This window comes from Chrysemys picta, chromosome 10 (assembly GCF_011386835.1).
Source record: "Chrysemys picta bellii isolate R12L10 chromosome 10, ASM1138683v2, whole genome shotgun sequence".
Classification (NCBI taxonomy): Eukaryota; Metazoa; Chordata; order Testudines; family Emydidae; genus Chrysemys; species Chrysemys picta.
The window spans coordinates 756317-775526 of NC_088800.1; the positions used below are offsets into that span (position 1 = coordinate 756317).

At 64.6% G+C, this 19210-nt stretch overlaps 1 protein-coding gene across 1 annotated transcript in view; it reads left to right on the forward strand.

The window, feature by feature from the left end:
- The first annotated feature begins 237 nt into the window (after positions 1 to 237).
- The window catches only part of FES (FES proto-oncogene, tyrosine kinase), a 22733-nt gene continuing 3760 nt past the window's right edge, over positions 238 to 19210 (forward strand). Inside the window, 11 exon segments of the mRNA XM_065559020.1 lie at positions 238 to 433; positions 2875 to 3154; positions 5432 to 5605; positions 7138 to 7234; positions 13755 to 13938; positions 15399 to 15536; positions 17107 to 17137; positions 17139 to 17227; positions 17381 to 17503; positions 18789 to 18912; positions 18915 to 19066. Coding sequence (XP_065415092.1) covers positions 273 to 433; positions 2875 to 3154; positions 5432 to 5605; positions 7138 to 7234; positions 13755 to 13938; positions 15399 to 15536; positions 17107 to 17137; positions 17139 to 17227; positions 17381 to 17503; positions 18789 to 18912; positions 18915 to 19066 — 1553 coding nt within the window. The 5' untranslated portion in view covers positions 238 to 272.

Consider the following 19210-nt stretch of genomic DNA (forward strand, 5'->3'; position numbering starts at 1 on the left):
CGGATTCGCCGGTAATTCGGCGGTGGGTGTGCCAAATCTGCAGGATCAGGGACCTCCCGCAGGCAGCCTGCCTGCCGTGCTCGGGGTGGCAAAAAAGCCAGAGGGGGCAGGTGGGACAGTGCCATTCCCCTGGATCAGGTGGGGCATTGGCAGGTCTGGCGAGGTCCAGGGTGCTCCCGGCCCCCCCGCCCCATTATTCTCTGCGGGGGGCTGACTGCACAGCCCGGCGCTGGCGGGCTGGGAGGGGAGCAGGAAGTGTGGGAAGTCTTGCAATGGTTTGCTGGTCAGTGCAGTGTTTCCTGTTCCTCTTTCTCAGCTGGGGTTGTGCAGGATCCAGGCTAGTGACAGATTGCCTGCGTGGGTCCAGGGAGCCCAGCGCCACAAGGGATTCACCGGGACTCCCCTGCTTCCCGGGAGCTGGGGCTGCAGATACGTGAGTCAGCACTTGGGGTGGGGGGGGGGTTGCCCTTTCTCACAGCCCTGTCCCGGGCTAAGGGCTCAGCCATGGGGCACGGAGCGCCCAGCCCCTCCTGTCACCCCTGACCCCGGGAGCTCTGGCCCCTCCTGAGCCCTCAGTGCAGAGGGGGCAGCGCTGGGGACACGACTCCCGCCCAGCCGGCTCCAGGGGTAGAGGGTCAGACTGAGTCTCCCTTTCTGCCTCGCTCTGCACCCCAGCCCGGGCCCTGCCCACCAGGCTCTGCAGGAGAGTCTGGTCTCCCCTCCCCAGCGGCCACGGCAGCTCCAGCCCCTCTCCTCAGGGCCCTATGCCAGCAGGTGACTGTGGCCGAGATGCCAGGGGAGAGCTGGGGGCTCACTGCCCCATGGTGCCTTATAGACAGGACCCCTCAGCGCCGTACAGAGGCCCTGCCTCCTGACCCAATGGCGAATGTCCATGCAGCACCGGGCTGGGCTGGACTGGGCCTCAGGCTGCCCCCGGGGGCTGGGGTACCAGTGGTACTCCCCTGGCAGGTACTGCCCACCCACATTCTCACCCCTTGGACTGTGTCTCTGCTCGCCTGTTCCTTGCTGGTGAGCTGCTCTCCCCCCTCAGCCCCCTGGGGTCAGGTCTTGCCCCCAGAGCTTCGGCCACCTTGAGCCCCTTGGGATCCCAGCCCTTCGCCACAGCCTCCAAGAATCATAGACTCAGAGACTATCAGGGGTGGAAGAGACCTCAGGAGGTATCTAGTCCAACCCTCTGCTCAGAGCAGGACCAACACCAACTAAATCATCCCAGCCAGGGCTTTGTCAAGCCTGACCTTAAAAACCTCTAAGAAAGGAGACTCCACCACCTCCCTAGGTAACCCATTCCAGTGTTTCACCACCCTCCTAGTGAAAAAGTTTTTCCTAATATCCAACCTAAACCTCCCTCACTGCAACGTGAGACCATTGCTCCTTGTTCTGTCATCTGCCACCACTGAGAACAGTCTAGATCCATCCTCTTTGGAACCCCCCTTCAGGTAGTTGAAAGCAGCTATCAAATCCACCCCCCTCACTCTTCTCTTCTGCAGACTAAATAAGCCCATTTCCCTCAGCCTCTTCTTGTAAGTCATGTGCCCTGGCCCCCTAATCATTTTTGTTGCCCTCTGCTGGACTCTCTCAAATTTGTCCACATCCTTTCTGTAGTGGGGGGACCAAAACTGTACACAGTACTCCAGGTGTGGCCTCACCAGTGCCGAATAGAGGGGTATAATCACTTCCCTCGATGCTCCTACTAATATAGCCCAATATACCGTTAGCCTTCTTGGCAACAAGGGCACACTGTCGACTCATATCCAGCTTCTCGTCCACTGTAACCCCTAGGTCCTTTTCTGCAGAACTGCTACCTAGCCACTCGGTCCCTAGTCTGTAGCAGTGCATGGGATTCTTCCGTCCTAAGTGCAGGACTCTGCACTTGTCCTTGTTGAACCTCATCAGGTTTCTTTTGGCCCAATCCTCTAATTTGTCTAGGTCCCTCTGGACCCTATCCCTACCCCCCAGCGTATCTACCTTTCCCCCCAGCTTAGTGTCTGAGGCACAGCACACCCTGCCCCCCTGCTGTCCCCAGCTCATCCTGCCCTGGGGCTGCGGGGCTCAGCCCAGCCCTGCAGTATTCCCTGGAGAGCCAAGGACTGCCGCCTTTTGCCCCCCTCTGAGGCTGAGTTGGGTGCCTCCCTCTCCAGTGTGTCCATCGCTCGGGCTGGAGCCCCCTCGCCCCAGACTCTGGTGGCTTGGGGGAGGGGAGCATCCCCCCACGCACTGCCTGGGGCTCCCTTGCTCGCTCGCTCTGGGGCTCAGCAAATAGCAGCAAAACCAGAGTCTATTTCTGACCCACCACTTCCTCCCTCTGTGACCTCGGAGCAGCCCTTCCCGGAGAGCGGCTCCCAGCCCGGGCTGCTCACACGTGAGGCTAACACCCTTCGCCCGATTTGAATCCATTTTGCAAATCAGATTTTGAGGGGCTGTATCCAAGTGTCGCTACCGTCCAGCCGGTCACGTCTCCCCGGAACCCACGGCCCAGGGTGGTGACTGAGCCACATACTGTGTGGCCAGATCCCCCGATGGGGGCTGTGCCCCAAATTCCCCTGCTGCCAGGGCTGCTCGTCCAGATCCCCCTTTGGGGTCTGTGTCCTAAACCCCCTGCCCCAGGGCTGCAAAGCCAGGTGTTGGGACAGCAGTGCACTGGGGACTTTGTGGAATTATTCAGACCCTCCCAAAAAACAATGCGGGAGAGGTGAGCCTGGAAAATGCAAAGGGGACCTGACCACAGGCAAATGAGCCAGGGAAGCTGCAGCAGGTGTGGGGACAGGGCACAGGGCAGTGGCCTGGCATATGGTTCACACAGTGCCAGGGGAAGGGGTGTTCTCTGGTGACTGTTCTACTCATGGCCTCCAACAGCATTGCCCCCGCCTGCGGTCTGGGGGAGAGGAGCCGGCTCTCGGCGGCCAGCGCCATGGGCTTCGGGACGGAGCTGTGCGGCCCCCAGGTGCACAGCGCCCTGCTGCAGCTGCAGGACTCTGAGCTGCGCCTCCTGGAGCTGATGAAGAAGTGGATGGTGCAGCGAGCCAAGAGCGACCGGGAGTACGCAGCCCTGCTGCACAACACGTTCTGCCAGCTGGAGAAGCAGGAGGGCTTCCGGCAGCCCCTGCCAGGAGACTACAAAAGCCAGATCAGCGAGGTAGGAAGCCTGCCCCAGGCTGGGTCAGGTCTGTATGCCCAGACCCTGCAGCCATCCGGCCCCCTCACCCCTGGGCAGCGGAACGCCAGGTGTTGCAGCCTCAGTTAGACATGAGAGGGGCTGGGGCCAGCCCCGTCTCCAGCCGAATGGGTCCCCTGGAGAACGGTAGCCCATCTGCACCTGCTCCCAGCTCGGGTCCCTGTGCATGCGGCAGTGCGCTGTGCAGTCCAGGTCACTGGCACGCTGCGGGCACGGCCTGGCGAGCCGAGCTGGAGGAGGCAAAGGGGCCGGGCGACGCTGCGGGCACGGCCTGGCGAGCCGAGCTGGAGGAGGCAAAGGGGCCGGGGGAGCTGGCACGCTGCGGGCTGTGGTTCATGCTGGCTCCAAAGACCCTGAGAAGAGGGCGTGTGGGTGCAACAGAAACCCCTTTGCACCTCCCTGTTCCTGGGGCGGGTGTCAGCAGAGAGGGGCCCCAGCTGTGGAAGGGTTCAGAAGGCCCATTCCCATCAGCCAGCACACCCAGGGCCCTGAGTTCTGTGGGGCCATCGCAGGACCCTGGGCCCCTCCCTGTGCTCGGTTCTGGCTGCCCCAGACCCTGGGGGGAAGGCGCTGGCTGCAGCTCTGAGGGGCTCTAGCTGATGCTGTGGGCCATACTCAGGAGGTGCAAAGGCAGGTGAAAGCCCCCCTGGGCTTTACTCTGAGCCGGGCCAGGCTGGGCCTGCAGAGGTGCTGCTGAGTGTGGGGTGGCCTGGAGCCATCCCTAAGGGTGCCCTTGGGCGCAGCACAGCAGGTACCCGCAGCACCGCTGTGACGCCTCCCGCCGGTACCCAGCGCTGTGGGCTATTTCACAGACTCGAAGGAGAACAAGCAGAAATAGTGGGAACAAAGGGCTCCGTGTCAAAGCTGAACTCACAGCTAGAGCCCAGACTTCGCTAATCAACCCACGTCATGGCATCAGTGAAGCCGCTCCCCCAAGACCCTTCCATCGCGCGACAGCCAGGCTGGGCTGCGAGCGTCTGCTCCTGGGCAAGCCGCTGTCCGCCTGCGTCCTCGGGGGAAGGATCCAGGCGTTGTCTGTCTCTACAGCCAGCATCCAAAGCTGCATTGGCTGCACTTGCCACCCAGCTAGCCCCTGCCGCTTGGGTTTCCCGGCCCGGGCGGACCGGAGACTTTACGCTCACTTGATTAGCCCTGTGCTCAGACTCAATGGACGCCCCCGTGGCCCCTGAAGGGCCCAGGACACATGTACACAGACAGACAGCGCAGCCCCAGGCCCAGGCCAGGCCCAGGGCACATCACTATCAGGAGAGCTCTGGAGCTCCTGCCGTGGTAGCCTGTCACGGAGTGTGGGGGGACACGAGGCCCTGCCCCCCCCCCCCCCCCCCCGGCTCCCTGCGATTCCCCAGGACTCTCAGCCAGCCAGTAAAACAGGTTTATTTAGACGACAGGAACAGAGTCCAAGACAGGTCTTGCAGGTACAGACAACAGGACCCCCACAGTTAGGTCCAGCTTGGGCTCCCAGGGGGGTCAGAGTCCCATCTGGGCTCCCCTCTATTACACCAGCCAGCTCCTGACCAACTCCAACTCCCTCCAGCGTCTCTCACCAAGCACCCCCCGCCTTTGTCCAGCTTCCCGGGCAGAGGTGTCACCTGGCCCCAGCCCACTCCTGGGTTCTCACGTTACATGCTCAGGTATCCTCCCTTGGCCAGTCTCCCATCCCCCAGTGCAGACTATCCCAGCCAAACTCCCCACTCAGCATTCAAAGGCCACATTAAGAACAGTCCCAGTTTGTCCCAGAGCCGCACTGCAATTTCACAAGGAGAGCAGCCAGCGGGAGCCAGGCGTTTAGTAGAGACCTCATGGGACACTGGGGTGACCCAGTATGTACCTGCCACCCCAGAGATCTCAGTCACCCCCAAATCCCAGCTGGGCCCCCACAGTCTGCTCGGGCTCCCCCATTGCCCTCCCCTGGGCTCCCCCATATTCTGCCAAACGAGCTCCTCTGCCTCCACGCTACAGCCTCCCCCCCACTCTCAGTCCCCCATCGCTCCCTCTTTTTCTTCCAGCTCCCCTGTGCTTCCAGGCCCCCTGAGCTTCTGCGTGTTTCCAGCCCCCCCAAGCTCCCCCCATGCTCCCAGCCCCCCCGACTCCCCTCTGTGCTCCCAGCCCCCCCGACTCCCCTCTGTGCTCCCAGCCCCCCCAACTCCCCTCTGTGCTCCCAGCCCCGCAAGCTCCCCCATGCTGCCGGCCCCGCTGAGCTCTCCCCTCTCCTGGCAGTGCTGGTGGGTGCTAGCGAGCCAGACGGAGGGGCTGAGTCAGATCCTGCGGCGCCACGCGGAGGACCTGGCCGCCGGGCCCCTGAACAAGCTGAGTCTGCTGATCCGCGACAAGCAGCAGCTCCGCAAGTCCTACAGCGAGCAGTGGCAGCAGCTGAACCAGGACTACGTCAGGGTAGGAAGGGCCCCGTGCCCCACCAGCAGGGCCCCCAGCGACCCCCCCCACCCCTGGGGCTGCTCCAGGGCGCCCGGCCAGCCCCACAGAGCTGTGGGCAGTGTGGAGTGGCAGGTGTGAGGCCCTCTCTGCCATGGGGTCGGGTGTTTCCTCGCCTGGGAGTCGCCCTTCTTCCCCGGGGCAACTGCAGCCTGGCACCCTCATTCCCAGACTGCCCGCTGAGCCAGGCGTGGGATATACTGCCAGGAGCCAAGCGCTGCCTCTGGCTCCGGCCACCTCTCTGCCGGCTCTGCCGCCTCCCACGGCCTCCCCGCAGCTCTGCCTGCCTCCCCCGTGGCTCTGCCCGCCCCCCACGGCCTCCCCCGGGCTCTGCCCACCCCCCCACGGCCTCCCCCGGGCTCTGCCCGCCCCCCCACAGCCTCCCCTGAGCTCTGCCCCCCCCCACGGCCTCCCCCGGGCTCTGCCCATCCCCCCACGGCCTCCCCCAGGCTCTGCCCACCCCCCCACGGCCTCCCCTGAGCTCTGCCCCCCTCACGGCCTCCCCCGGGCTCTGCCCGCTCCCCCATGGCTCTGCCCGCCCCCTCACGGCCTCCCCCGGGCTCTGCCCACCCCCCCACGGCCTCCCCCATGGCTCTGCCCACCCCCCCACGGCCTCCCCCGGGCTCTGCCCCCCCACGGCCTCCCCCAGGCTCTGCCCACCCCCCCACGGCCTCCCCTGAGCTCTGCCCCCCTCACGGCCTCCCCCGGGCTCTGCTCGCTCCCCCATGGCTCGCTCTGCCCGCCCCCTCACGGCCTCCCCCGGGCTCTGCCCACCCCCCCACGGCCTCCCCCATGGCTCTGCCTGCCCCCCCCCGGCCTCCCCCGGGCTCTGCCTGCCCCCCCCCCGGCCTCCCCCAGGCTCTGCCCACCCCCCCACGGCCTCCCCCGGGCTCTGCCCGCTCCCCCATGGCTCTGCCCGCCCCCCCACGGCCTCCCCCGGGCTCTGCCCACCCCCCCACGGCCTCCCCCAGGCTCTGCCCACCCCCCCACGGCCTCCCCTGAGCTCTGCCCCCCCACGGCCTCCCCCGGGCTCTGCCTGCCCCCCCACGGCCTCCCCTGGGCTCTGCCCCCCCCCATGGCCTCCCCACAGCTCTGCCTGCCTCCCCCGTGGCTCTGCCTGCCCCCCCACAGCCTCCCCTGAGCTCTGCCCCCCCCACGGCCTCCCCTGGGCTCTGCCTGCCCCCCCATGGCCTCCCCCAGCTCTGCCCATCCCCCTGGCTCTGCCTGCCCCCCCATGGCCTCTCCCCAGCTCTGCCCACCCCCACCATAGCTCTGTTCGCCCCCCACTATCTCCCCTGGGCTCTGCCTGAGCCCCCCACGGCCTCCCCTGGCTCTGCCCATCCCCCTCATTGCCCTGGCCTCTGCCCAACAACCCAGTCACCCCTCTGGTCTCTGTCCTGCTCCGCAGGCACCTCCCTTGGGGCTCTGCCCAGCCCCTGCTGTGGGGCACAGGAGGTTACACCCCTCACACCGAGTGTTTGTGTCATTCACAGACGAGCCAGCAGGAGCTGGAGAAGCTGAAGTCGCAGTACCGGAGCCTGGCCCGGGACAGTGCCCAGGCCAAGCGCAAGTTCCAGGAGGCCAGCAAAGGTGGGTGCCCAGCTGTCACGGACTCCCAGACGTGCCCACTCTTGGCCCCGGGCGGTCCGTGGGGGGTGCCCCTTTTAGTGAGACAGCCCTTCTCGGGGGTCCACTCTCTCTCGGGGTCAGGCCTCTCCACCTCCTGGATCCGCACCTCTCGGGGCCCTAGCACACCTGTTTCTCGCTGTGGGCCTCCTCAGGGAGTCCACTCGCCCTGGACCCCCAGGGCCTCCACCCCCGAAGGGGTTGATGCAACCCTGTTCTCTAGACCGGAGTGACTCTCAGCCAGCATGAAACAGGAGGGTTTATTGAGAGTTGAACACAGCACAGGAAACTCTCTGACCCTCAGGCCTGGCCTCCCTCAGCCCAGCACATCCCAGTCTCTCTGCATCCAGGTGGGCTCTGCCTGCTCCCCCTCTCCAGCCCAGAGCCCCCCTGCTCCCAGCTGGGCATCTGAGATCCCCGGCCCCAGGCCCCGCCTCTGTCCATTATCTTCTCTCCAGGTAAACAGGGTCGTAAACAGGGGCCTCCTCTCCTTGCTTCTGTCCTCTGGCTGGAACCAGCTGGTTAGGTCACTGGGTCCTCACTCTGCAGCCCATTTTCCTCCCACTGGCCAGAACCGGCTGCGTCTCCTCAGCTGGGCCTCCGGGTCGCCAGGTCACCGGTCGCTGGGGTATCCATTCTCCCGGCCATTGGCTGGGTCCCCGAGTCCTCTGTCCGGTCCTCTGCAAAACACACTCCCTCTCCCCTCACCTCGTTAAACCAGTAACACCCAGGGAAACTGGGTCCCACCCCCTTCGCATGCAAACCATTGAGACTCCACAGAAAACAAGAAAACCCCCCACTTCGTCACACCAGCCCCACCCCTGCCCCACGCTGCTCCCAGCCTGAGCTGGGGTGAGTGACACTGAGGGGGGCACCGAGCATGCTCGGGACGCCAGCAATGGGGCTGTTCTGCCTGAGGCCAGGCCTGACCCCCAAGCTCCCTGCGGCTCTGCCACCCCCTGGCTCCGGCTGCCAGCAAGGCCCTTCTGTCACGGAGTCCCCGGGCGACGCTCTGGAACTGCTCCCCACAAAGCCAGGCAGGACTCTGGGGGAGCCTCGTGTCTCGGAGCAGACTGTCTCCAGGCAAGAAGCTTCCACAGCTTCGACCTTCCTGGGTCTGACCCTGGAGCATTCAGCCTCCCCTACCCCACCATGTGCTTCCCACAGCGAGTCCTCCCGGGCGGGGTCCTGGGGAAGCCAGAGGGTCCTGCACCCCACTCCGCAGTCAGACGAGACTCTCAGCCAGTGTAAAATGGAAGGTTTATTGGTCGACAGGAACACGGTGTAAGGCAGAACTTATTAGCACAGAAATCAGTGACTTTCAACCAAGTCCATCTTGGGGGGAGGAGAGTCCCCTGCGCCCCAAGCCAGCTGCCTGACGCTTCCAGCTGCCTGGTCCCTACCCTGCCGGTTGCTCCTCCTCCGGCCTTTGTCTCGGTTCCCGGGCCAGAGTCACCTGGTCGCATCCCCCTCCTGGGTCTCAGGGTACGAAGGGGCGGCCACAGCATCTGTGCAGGCAGCTGGAGTGACCCCCACAAAGGTCACACGCTTATTCCCACCACCTGGACACTGGTGCGATACACAGGGAAACTGAGGCACACACGGCATTCATGCAAAACAGTAAGACTCACATTCAACATAACAAGGGAAAATCCCACTTCCTCACACCTTCCCAATCGCCCTGCTGTGCGGGTCCGTGACCCCGCTGGCCAGTCCCCCGGGCTGCGCTCCCTAGAGTTCCCAACTTTCTAATCACACAAAACCGAACACCCCTGCCCTGTCCTGCCCTGCCCCTTCTCCGAGGCCCCACCCCACTGTCACGGAGTATTGGGGGACTCAGGGCCCTGCACCCCCGGCTTCCTGCGATTCACCATGACTCTCAGCCAGCCAGTAAAGCAGAAGGTTTATTTGGATGACAGGAACACAGTCCAAGACAGGTCTTGCAGGCACAGACAACAGGGCCCCCCTCAGTTAGGTCCAGCTTGGGGTCCCAGGGCATCCCAGCCCCCCCCTTTGGGGGGTCAGAGCCATCTCTGCCTCCCAGCCATCTCTCCAGCCTCCTTCCAGCCTGCTTCCCACACTCTCCTCAGCGACCCCTCCCACAGCCTTTGTTCAGTTTCCCGGGCTAAGGAGTCACCTGGCCTTCAACCCCTTCCTGGGTTCTCATGTTACACTCCCAGGAATGCGCCCCCGGGCCGATCCCATCCTCCAATGCAGACTATCCCAGCACACTCCCCTGTCAGCATCCACAGACCACAGTGAGAACAGGCCCAGTTCGTCACATCTCTCCCCCCTTCGAGACCGAACTGAGCAGGGTCACTTTAGCCAGTGACCCGGGGAAGTTCGAACCTACCCCCCGTTCCCATGGATGCCCCCGCATCCCTCCCATTCCTTGGTGAGAATTACACCAGGCCCCTCCAGTTTCACGCCCCCCCTTAGGTTGGGGGTGCTTGATGGCACTCGCAGTTCGCATGTGGGAAGGTTTATGCGGCCTGTGCCCTTTTCCCACCCCCATACCTCTGGGGTTCCAACTGGGCTGTGGTCTTCTCCCAGCGCTCCAGTCTGGAGGTCTGTGCTTTGGGCTCTCTTGGTTCAGAGCCGCCCTTTTTACCTTGGCCACCCTCCGGAAAGGCTCCTCTATGCTGGGCAAGGGTCCTAAAGCTGTTTTCCCCCTTGTCCCAGGCCTTCCTCCCCCTCTGACAGGGGTCACAGGATCCGCAGTACTGTCGGACAGTAACAAAGACCCCAGGCCAGTAAAAGCTCCGTAGCAGCCTCTGCTGGGTACGCCAGGTTCCCTGGTGCCCTGAGAGAGGAATGTCATGGGCCCGGCACAGCAGCTGGCGGCGATACTTCTGGGGTACCACCAGCTGCCTCCTGATCCCCCCTGACTCCATTTTCCCTGGGGGAGCCCATTCTCGGTACAGGAACCCCTTCTCCCACAGGAACCTTTTCCGGCCACCTCGTCCCATGGTCTGTACCGCATTGAGGTCGGCCAGGTCCCTTATCTTCCGCAAGGAGGGATCTCTCTGTAACTCGGCCTGGAACTCAGCAGCTGGGACAGGGATGGCCACCTGCTCTTTCTCGCCCGCTGGGTCCGAAGCTGCAGCCTCCCTGAGCCGTGTCCCTGGGCGTTCCCTCCCCCCCAGGTTAGGGTCCTGCACCTCAGGCAAGGCACCCCCCTCAAGGCCAGGGCGCAGTGCCCCTCGCCGGCTCTGACTGCGGGTCACAACTAAGGCGGTCTGGGGGCTGCTTGGCCAGTCCTCTAGGTCCCCCCCCCATCAACACCTCAGTGGGCAAATGGTGGTGCACTCCCACGTCCTTGGGGCCCTCCTTGGCCCCCCATTTCAGGTGTACCCTCGCTACGGGAACCTTGAATGGGGTCCCGCCCACCCCGGTCAGGGTCAGGAAGGTGTTGGGCACCACCCGATCTGGGGCCACCACCTCGGGCCGGGCCAGTGTCACCTCTGCGCCCGTGTCCCAGTATCCATAAACTTTCTTCCCATCCACCTCCAGGGGAACAAGGCACTCGCTCCGCAGGGACAGCCCCGCGCCAACCCTGTAAACGGAGAACTTTGAATCCGGAGCATCTGGCCCCCCAGAGAAGCTGGCCTGGGGCCCTTCTCTTTCTTGAGCAGTTGATAAGCTGCCAGCCCCTCTTGCGTGAGAAGCCTGCCCCTCGTCCGTCTGGGCCTCTACCAAGTTAACCCGGTGCGGGTTCGGTCTGCTCAGTCTGTCCTTGAGCTTGGGGCACTGGGCCCGAACGTGGCCTCTTCGGCCGCAGTAATAGCAGCTCAGGTCCCGTGGGTCCCCTCGAGCCGGTCGGTTGTCCCTGATGCTGGGCATTTCCCGGGGGAGGGGATTCCCAATATTCCCCCTTTGGGAGGTCCCAGGGTGACTCTCTCTCTGCATCGCGGCGGGCCTGTTCCTTTGGGGCTCCTTCCTGCCACCCCCTGACCGGCTCTTTACAAACTCATCAGCCAGCTGCCCGGCGTGTCGCGGGTTCTCTGGCTTTCTGTCCACCAACCACAGCCTCAGGTCGGATGGGCACCGCTCATACAGTTGCTCCAGTACCAGCAGTTTAATCAGGTCCTCCTTCGTCTGGGCCCCACCAGCCCACTTGCTGGCGTATCTTTCCATGCGGGCGGCTAGTTGCAGATATGAGATCTCAGGGGTTTTATCCTGACTCCGGAACCTTTCCCGGTACATCTCAGGAGTCAGCCCAAACTCTCGTAGCAGGGCCTTTTTGAATAGTTCGTAGTCCCCTTTCTCTGCCTCTCCCAGTTGGCGGTACAATGCCACGGATTTGGGGTCCAGTAAGGGGGTAAGGACCCGGAGTCTGTCCGTGGGATCAACCCGGTGCAGCTCGCAGGCCGTCTCAAAGGCCTCCAGGAAGTCATCCATGTCCTCCCCCTCCTTGTATGGGGCCATGATGCACTTATCAAAGCCCCGTGCAGTCCTGGGTCCCCCCTCACTCACCGCAGCTGGGGGTTCGCTGCCCTTCAATCTCGCCAGTTCCAGTTCACGCTGATGCTGTCTCTCATTCTCCTGTCTCTGTCTCTTATTCTCCTCCCGTTCATGCTGACGCTGTCTCTCTTCATGCTGTCTCTGTTGTTCACGATCCTCCAGCTCCCTCAGTTTTAGCTCTTTCTCCCATTCCAGCCAATTCCGCTCCACGGATGCCGAACGTCGCCGGGAGGATCCTCTGCTGGCCGGCGGGCTTCGCCGGGGGGACCCCCTGCTGGCCGGGGGGGTCACGGCGCCTTCGGTATTTGCTGGGCTCCTCCCCACCCTTCCCCTAGGCATAGGAAGGAGGGGTCTCGGGAAGCCCTCAGCAGCCGGCTGACCACTCCCAGCTGGGACAGACACTGGTGCCTGCGCTGCATTTGCCAGGCTGCTTCCCTGAGACACAGGGATCAGTTCGTTCGCGCGATCTTCCGCCTCCAGCCGAGCAATGAGCTGTTCTTTGGTGAGCCTCCCAATGCGCAGCCGCCTCTGCTTGCACAGCTCCACCAGGTCGCTCTTAAGCCGCTTGGCATACATCTTCCTGCTGGCCACTCCCCGGCCTGTGTGCTCACAGCTCCCCACAGTTCCCAGGGGGACCCCTAGTGTGCCAGCCCTTCTCGAGGTCACCACCTCTCTGCCAGGGTCGAGCTGCAGACTCCTCCGCCCCTGGGACCACTCGCTGCGATCCCCCCGGGGGACCCTGTTACTGCAAAAGTCCTTCTCGCTGGTCACACACTCCCAGGGGTAATAACCGTCTCTCTCCCACTCTTCAGCGTGCCTGGTCCCCGTCAATCCCCCTTCGTTTTACTGCTCCCCAGTCACTTACTGCAGGAAGCGCCGTCCACGGGGTGCAGTAGATCCCGCCGCTGCCACCAGTTGTCACGGAGTATTGGGGGACTCAGGGCCCTGCACCCCCGGCTTCCTGCGATTCACCATGACTCTCAGCCAGCCAGTAAAGCAGAAGGTTTATTTGGATGACAGGAACACAGTCCAAGACAGGTCTTGCAGGCACAGACAACAGGGCCCCCCTCAGTTAGGTCCAGCTTGGGGTCCCAGGGCATCCCAGCCCCCCCCTTTGGGGGGTCAGAGCCATCTCTGCCTCCCAGCCATCTCTCCAGCCTCCTTCCAGCCTGCTTCCCACACTCTCCTCAGCGACCCCTCCCACAGCCTTTGTTCAGTTTCCCGGGCTAAGGAGTCACCTGGCCTTCAACCCCTTCCTGGGTTCTCATGTTACACTCCCAGGAATGCGCACCCGGGCCGATCCCATCCTCCAATGCAGACTATCCCAGCACACTCCCCTGTCAGCATCCACAGACCACAGTGAGAACAGGCCCAGTTCGTCACACCCACTTGCTCCATTCCCCCGTCCCACGCTCTCCAACACCCTCACTCATTTTCACTGGGCTGGGGCAGGGGGTTGAGGTGTGTGGGGGGGGTGTGTGAAGGCTCCGGCTGGGGGTGGGGTCGAGGATGAAGGGTTTGGAGTGTGGAAGAGGACTCCAGGCTGGGCCTGGGGGTTGGGATGCGGGGGGTTGGGGTGCCTCTAGGCACATGGGCGGCCAGGCGGATCTGAACGGTGCACGCTGCCTTCGCACCCGCAGGCACCGCCCCCCGGAGCTCCCATTGGTCGCAGTTCCCAGCCAATGGGAGCTGTGGAGCCGGCGCTCGATGCAGAGGCAGCGCGCAGAGCCTCCCAGGCTCTGACTGCCCCAGCACGTAGGGACCGCAGGGACCTGGCGGCTGCTTCCGGGAGCCGTGTGGATCTAGAGCAGGCAGGGAGCCTGCCTTAGCCCCAGGCCCCTGCTGGGCCGCGGACCGGACTTTTAACGGCCTGACCGCCAGGGTCCCTTTTCGACCGGGAGTTCCAGTCAAACACTGGACACCTGGCTACGCTAGCGCGCCCTTCCCGCTGTCAGGGGCCGTGGGGAATCGGGCTGGGGCGCCTCTCCCAGGACTTCCTCAGCTGCCGCTCTCCCCCCAGACAAGGACCGGGACAAGGCCAAGGACAAGTACGTGCGGAGCCTGTGGAAGCTCTACGCCCTGCACAACCAGTACGTGCTGGCCATCAAGGCCGCCGAGCTGCACCATACATTGTACTTCCAGCAGGCGCTGCCCACCCTGCACTGCTCCCTGCACGGCCTGCACCAGGAGATGGCGCTCGTTCTGTAAGAACCCTGTGCTTGGCTCGGGCACCCCACCGCCAGCATCCCCCCCCCCCCCGCCGCCGGCATCCCCAGACCCCGCCGACGGTATCCCCCCCGCCACCAGCATTACCAGCCCCCCGCCCCCACCATCCCCAGCCACCGCCGTCGGCATCCCCAGCCCCTGCCACCAACATACCCAGCTCCTGCCGCTGGCATCCCCCACCCCCGCCGCCGGCATCCCCAGATCCTGCCGCCAGCATCCCCCCCCGCCACCGGCATCACCAGCTCCCGCCCCCACCATCCCCATCCCCCGCCACCGGCATCCCCAGACCCAGCCGCCGGCATACCCAGCCCCTGCTGCCACCGCTGGCATACTCACCCCTGCCGCTGGCATGCCCAGCCCCCACTGCTCACACCCCTGCCACTCCCACCCTCCCCCCAACTCAAACCCCCACTCCAACCCCCCAACCCATTCCCTAGGGGTCCCTCAGTCACTGAGATGCCTTTCAAATCTGCCTTGGCCCAGGGGCTTGGTGGGAGGGGCTGGGGCCCCGAGAGCTGAGCGCAAGGCAGCCGGGCCTCGGGGGGACTTGCCACAGGCCCTGCAGGTCGGGGCGCCCAGCCCAGCCATCATGACCCTGCCACAGTGCCTGGGGGCGAGGTCGCTCAAAGCCCCATGCAAGGGGCGAAGTGCGCCATGGGCTGGCCAATGCGGGGGGCGGGCAGCAAGGGGGGGCACACTGCTGCGTTTAGTCAAACCCCCAGGTAGTGGCAGGAGGGGCACAGGTTAGGGGGGCTTGTGGGGACCCCCGAGCGATGGGGGGAGGGGCACAGGTGAGGGGACTTGTGGGGGTGGGGCCCCCGGGCGATGGCGGGAGGGTTGCAGGTGAAGGAAATTTCTGAGGTGATGGGGGTAGGGGGACTGGGGTCTCAGTCACCAGAGACATGGTCCCGGCTGAACCTGGCTCAGGCCCGGTGAGGGTGGCCAGCAGCGACAGGCCATGCTGCAGGGGACAATGGGGACATGCTCAGCTGCTTGGCCTTGCTGACTGTCCTGCCGGGCGGGGAGAGGTGACCCATTGAGGACGCTTGCCTTGGGGGTTCTTCAGGCCTGGGGCTGCATGAGAACCTGTGAAGCTGAGGGGCCGAAAGGGGTGCCCGGTGCAGGGCGGAGGGGGCGGGCAGGGCCCAGAGGGGTGCAGGCAGAGTGGAGGGCACAGAGAGTACTGCAGCTGCCAAGTGCACATGAGCACGCTCAGTCCGCGAGCTCCCACTGCAGCTGCATTCACAGTCATGGGAGGATCAGGCGTGTTTCTGGGGCCGACGGGGTGAGACTCGGGGAGTCGGGTTCAGGGCTTCGTGTGCAGGTGCCCCATGGGGCTCACCCTCCCAGTAGGCACAGGCCACGAGGGGAGAGGGCTCCCGGCAGTGTCTATGGCAGGCCTGGCTGGGGTCCGAGCTCTGGTGCCTGTGCCCCACAGGAAGGAGATTCTGCAGGAGTACGCCGAGGTCAGCGGTGTGGTTCAGGAGGAGATGGGCTCCATGCACCAGGAGATCACCCACGCCATCCAGGCGATCGACCCCGCCACAGAATATGACAGCTTTCTCCAGCAGCAGAGGTACAGCTCCTGTGCCCCCCCCCCCGCACCCACAGGCTCGGAGCTACGCCCCGCTTCTGAACAGCCGCCTGGGGGAACTGCTCCCAAGGGCCCCGCTCTGCCTTCTGGTGGAGCCCACAGCCTCCCTGCAACCTGGGCTCCAGCCGCCTGCCTCCCCCCGCGAGTCCCATGGAGCAGAGTCTGGGGCGCTTGGCAGGGATCAAGGCAATCTCAGGCACTGCTACAGACTAGGGACCGAGTGGCTAGGCAGCAGCAGTTCTGCAGAAAAGGACCTAGGGGTCACAGTGGACGAGAAGCTGGATATGAGTCAACAGTGTGCCCTTGTTGCCAAGAAGGCTAACAGCATTCTGGGCTGTATAAGTAGGGGCATTGCCAGCAGATCGAGGGATGTGATCATTCCCCTTTATTCGGCATTGGTGAGGCCTCATCTGGAATACTGTGTCCAGTTTTGGGCCCCACACTGCAAGAAGGATGTGGAAAAATTGGAAAGGGTCCAGCAGAGGGCAACAAAAATGATTAGGGGGCTGGAGCACATGACTTATGAGGAGAGGCTGAGGGAACTGGGATTGTTTAGTCTGCAGAAGAGAAGAATGAGGGGGGATTTGATAGCTTCTTTCAACTACCTGAAAGGGGGTTCCAAAGAGGATGGATCTAGGCTGTTCTCAGTGGTGGCAGATGACAGAACAAGGAGTAATGGTCTCAAGTTGCAGTGGGGGAGGTTTAGGTTGGATATTAGGAAACACTATTTCACTAGGAGGGTGGTGAAGCACTGGAATGGGTTCCCTAGGGAGGTGGTGGAGTCTCCTTCCTTAGAGGTTTTTAAGGCCCAGCTTGACAAAGCCCTGGCTGGGATGATTTAGGTGGGGTTGGTCCTGCTTTGAGCAGGGGGTTGGACTAGATACCTCCTGAGGTCCCTTCCAACCCAGTGATTCTGTGATTCTCTGATTCATCCAGCCAGGAGTGGCAGGGCTCCTGGTGCGCTGGAAGGCCTCAGAACAGCACAGGGAAGCCAAGGTTAAAGCACCATCCGTTCTGGCCACCCCAGCGCAATGCCCCAGCCAGGCTGCAGCAACCCCCCATCGGACTCTGGTGCTTCTGGGCTCCTTAGTGCCAGCGGAGAGCAGCCACTTCCCCAGAGCCCACTCTGTGCCCTGCCTGTCCCAGCTCAGGCCCCTGTTCTCGGGGGCACCTCCTCCTGCTGGGATGGTTTGCTAGGTCCTGGTCTCTCTGGTATTCTGCACTGCCACAGGGTCGCTTTCAGCAGGTCCCAGTCCTGGCCCAGACAGCCTCCCCCCTCCCCTCATGGCCTGTGCTGCCCCCAAGAGCAAACGTAGCACATTTGCCCCACTGGGCAGCACTGCCAAGTGTGGGGGAAACTGGCACACACAGGATTCATAAACAGGCCGGACAATTCCCCCTTTGTCAGAGCCCGGCCCTCCTGGGGTGGACGCTGGCAGGGCAGGGCAGGGCACAGAAAGGCAGCATGGATTCCCTGTTCCTGCCCCAGGCCTGTGTGCGCAGTCTGGGCTGGAGGCTGCTTGCCGGCGTGCTCAGAGCACTGTCCCCCTAGGTGTGTGAGCGAGATCCCACCCAGGGTGACCCTTCGACGAGAGCCTGCTGGAGGAGAGCGAGAACCTGGAGGCCGGCGAGCTGCAGCTGAACGAGCTGACGATAGAGAGCGTGCAGCACACGTGTGTACTGGGCACGGGGTGGGCACCGGGACATGAGGGGCCCTGGGAGGGCTGCAGCACTGGGCCCTGGGCAGCCACTGGCTGGCTCCCGAACCCCCGGGGGGGTCAGGCCCGGCAGGGGACCCCTGGGCTAGCTGGTGCTGTCTCTTGCAGCCTGACGGCCGTGGAGGAAGAACTAGCCACTGCCATGGAGACCATGAGCAGCAAGGGGCAGCGCGTCCAGGACCTGCAGGCCGAGCTCCTGGGCGAGGAGCGGAGCATGGGGCCCCGGGAGCGGTGAGACGGGGGGCAGGGAGCAGTGAGACGGGGGGGGCAGGGACCGGTGAGATGGGGGCCCCCGGAGCGGTGAGATGGGGGCCCCAGAAGTGGGGAGGTGCGGGATATGACCTGGGTGGGGGTAGTGAGACAAGGGTGGTGGGACCCCAGGATTGAGGGGTTGTAGTGAGACCCCGGGGAGCAGGACCATGAGACATCTGGGGGGGAGCAGTGTGAGCAGGGAGGGGAAGGGGTGCAGTGTGATGGGGGGAGGGGTGCAGTGTGAGGGGATCTGTGCCTGCTGTCGCCCAGTGGGGTTCATCAGGGTATTCCCTTCCCCCAGCCAGAGGCAGCAGTGATGGGGATTCTGCCCCCCGCAACATGGAAGTGGGGTGGGGGCTGGGAATACCAGTCCATGCCCATTTGCTCAGGGATACCCATGCCCAAGGCAGCCGGGCGGGGCAGGCAGGGATCTCTGGGCGGGGCGGGCGGGGAGGTCCAGGTGGGACAGGGACGGGCGGGGAGCTTTGGGCAGGATGGGGATCTCTGGCTGGGGCAGGCGGTGAGCTCTGGGTGGGGCGCGCTGGGCAGGGAGTTCTGGGCAGCACAGGGATCTCTGGGTGGGGTGGGGAGCTTTGGGTCAGGGTGGGTGGGAGCTCCGGGTGGGGTGGGGCGGGTGGGGAGCTCTGGGCTGGACGGGCAGGGAGCTCCGGGTGGGGCGGGGTGGGTAGGCAGGGAGCTCTGGGCAGGGCGGGTGGGGAGCTTTGGGTCAGGGTGGATGGGAGCTTCGGGTAGGGCGGGGTGGGTGGGGAGCTTTGGGTGGGGCGGGCAGGGAGCTCCGGGCAGGGCAGGGAGCTTTGGGTCAGGGTGGGCAGGGAGCTCCGGGCAGGGCAGGGCGGGTGGGGGAGCTCTGGCCAGGGCAGGGAGCTCTGGGCAGGGCGGGGTGGGCGGGGAGCTCCGGGCGGGGCAGGGAGCTCTGGGCAGGGCAGGGCGGGCGGGGAGCTCCGGCCAGGGCAGGGAGCTCCGGGCGGGGCGGGGGTGGGTGGGGAGCTCCGGGCGGGAAGCTCTGGGCAGGGCGGGGAGCTCTGGGCAGGGGCAGGGGCGGGCGGGGAGCTCCGGGCTGGGCGGGGCGGGGGCGGAGCTCCGGGCAGGGCAGGGAGCTCTAGGCAGGGCGGGGGCGGAGCTCCGGGCGGGGCAGGGAGCTCCGGGCAGGGGCGGGGCGGGCGGGGAGCTGTGGGCAGGGCGGGGGGCGTAGCTCCGGGCTGGGCTGCCCACTCTGAGCCGGGGCTGTTGCTGTCTGGCCCAGGGTGCACCTGCTGGGGAAGCGCCAGGCTCTGCAGGAGGCCCAGCTGCAGTTCCAGGTCTCCCTGTGCGCCCAGACCAAGCTGCAGGCCCAGCGGGATATGCTGCGCCACAAAACTGGACCGGCTGGGGCTCCCGTGACCCCTCCCCAGCCCTGCCCCTGCAGGACGACAGGCACTCCCTCTCCTCCACGGTGAGTGCGTCTGTCACGGAGGGGGGGGGGGGGGGCGTCAGGGCCCTGCACCCCCCGTCCTGCGATTCCCCGGGACTCTCAGCCAGCCAGTGACATAGAAGGGTTATTAGACGACAGGAACACAGTCCCAAGCAGAGCGTGTAGGTACAACCAGAACCCCTCAATCAAGTCCTTCTGGGAGGGTTAGACCCCAGCTTGGGGTTCCCCTGCGTCGCACCATCCAGCCCAAGACA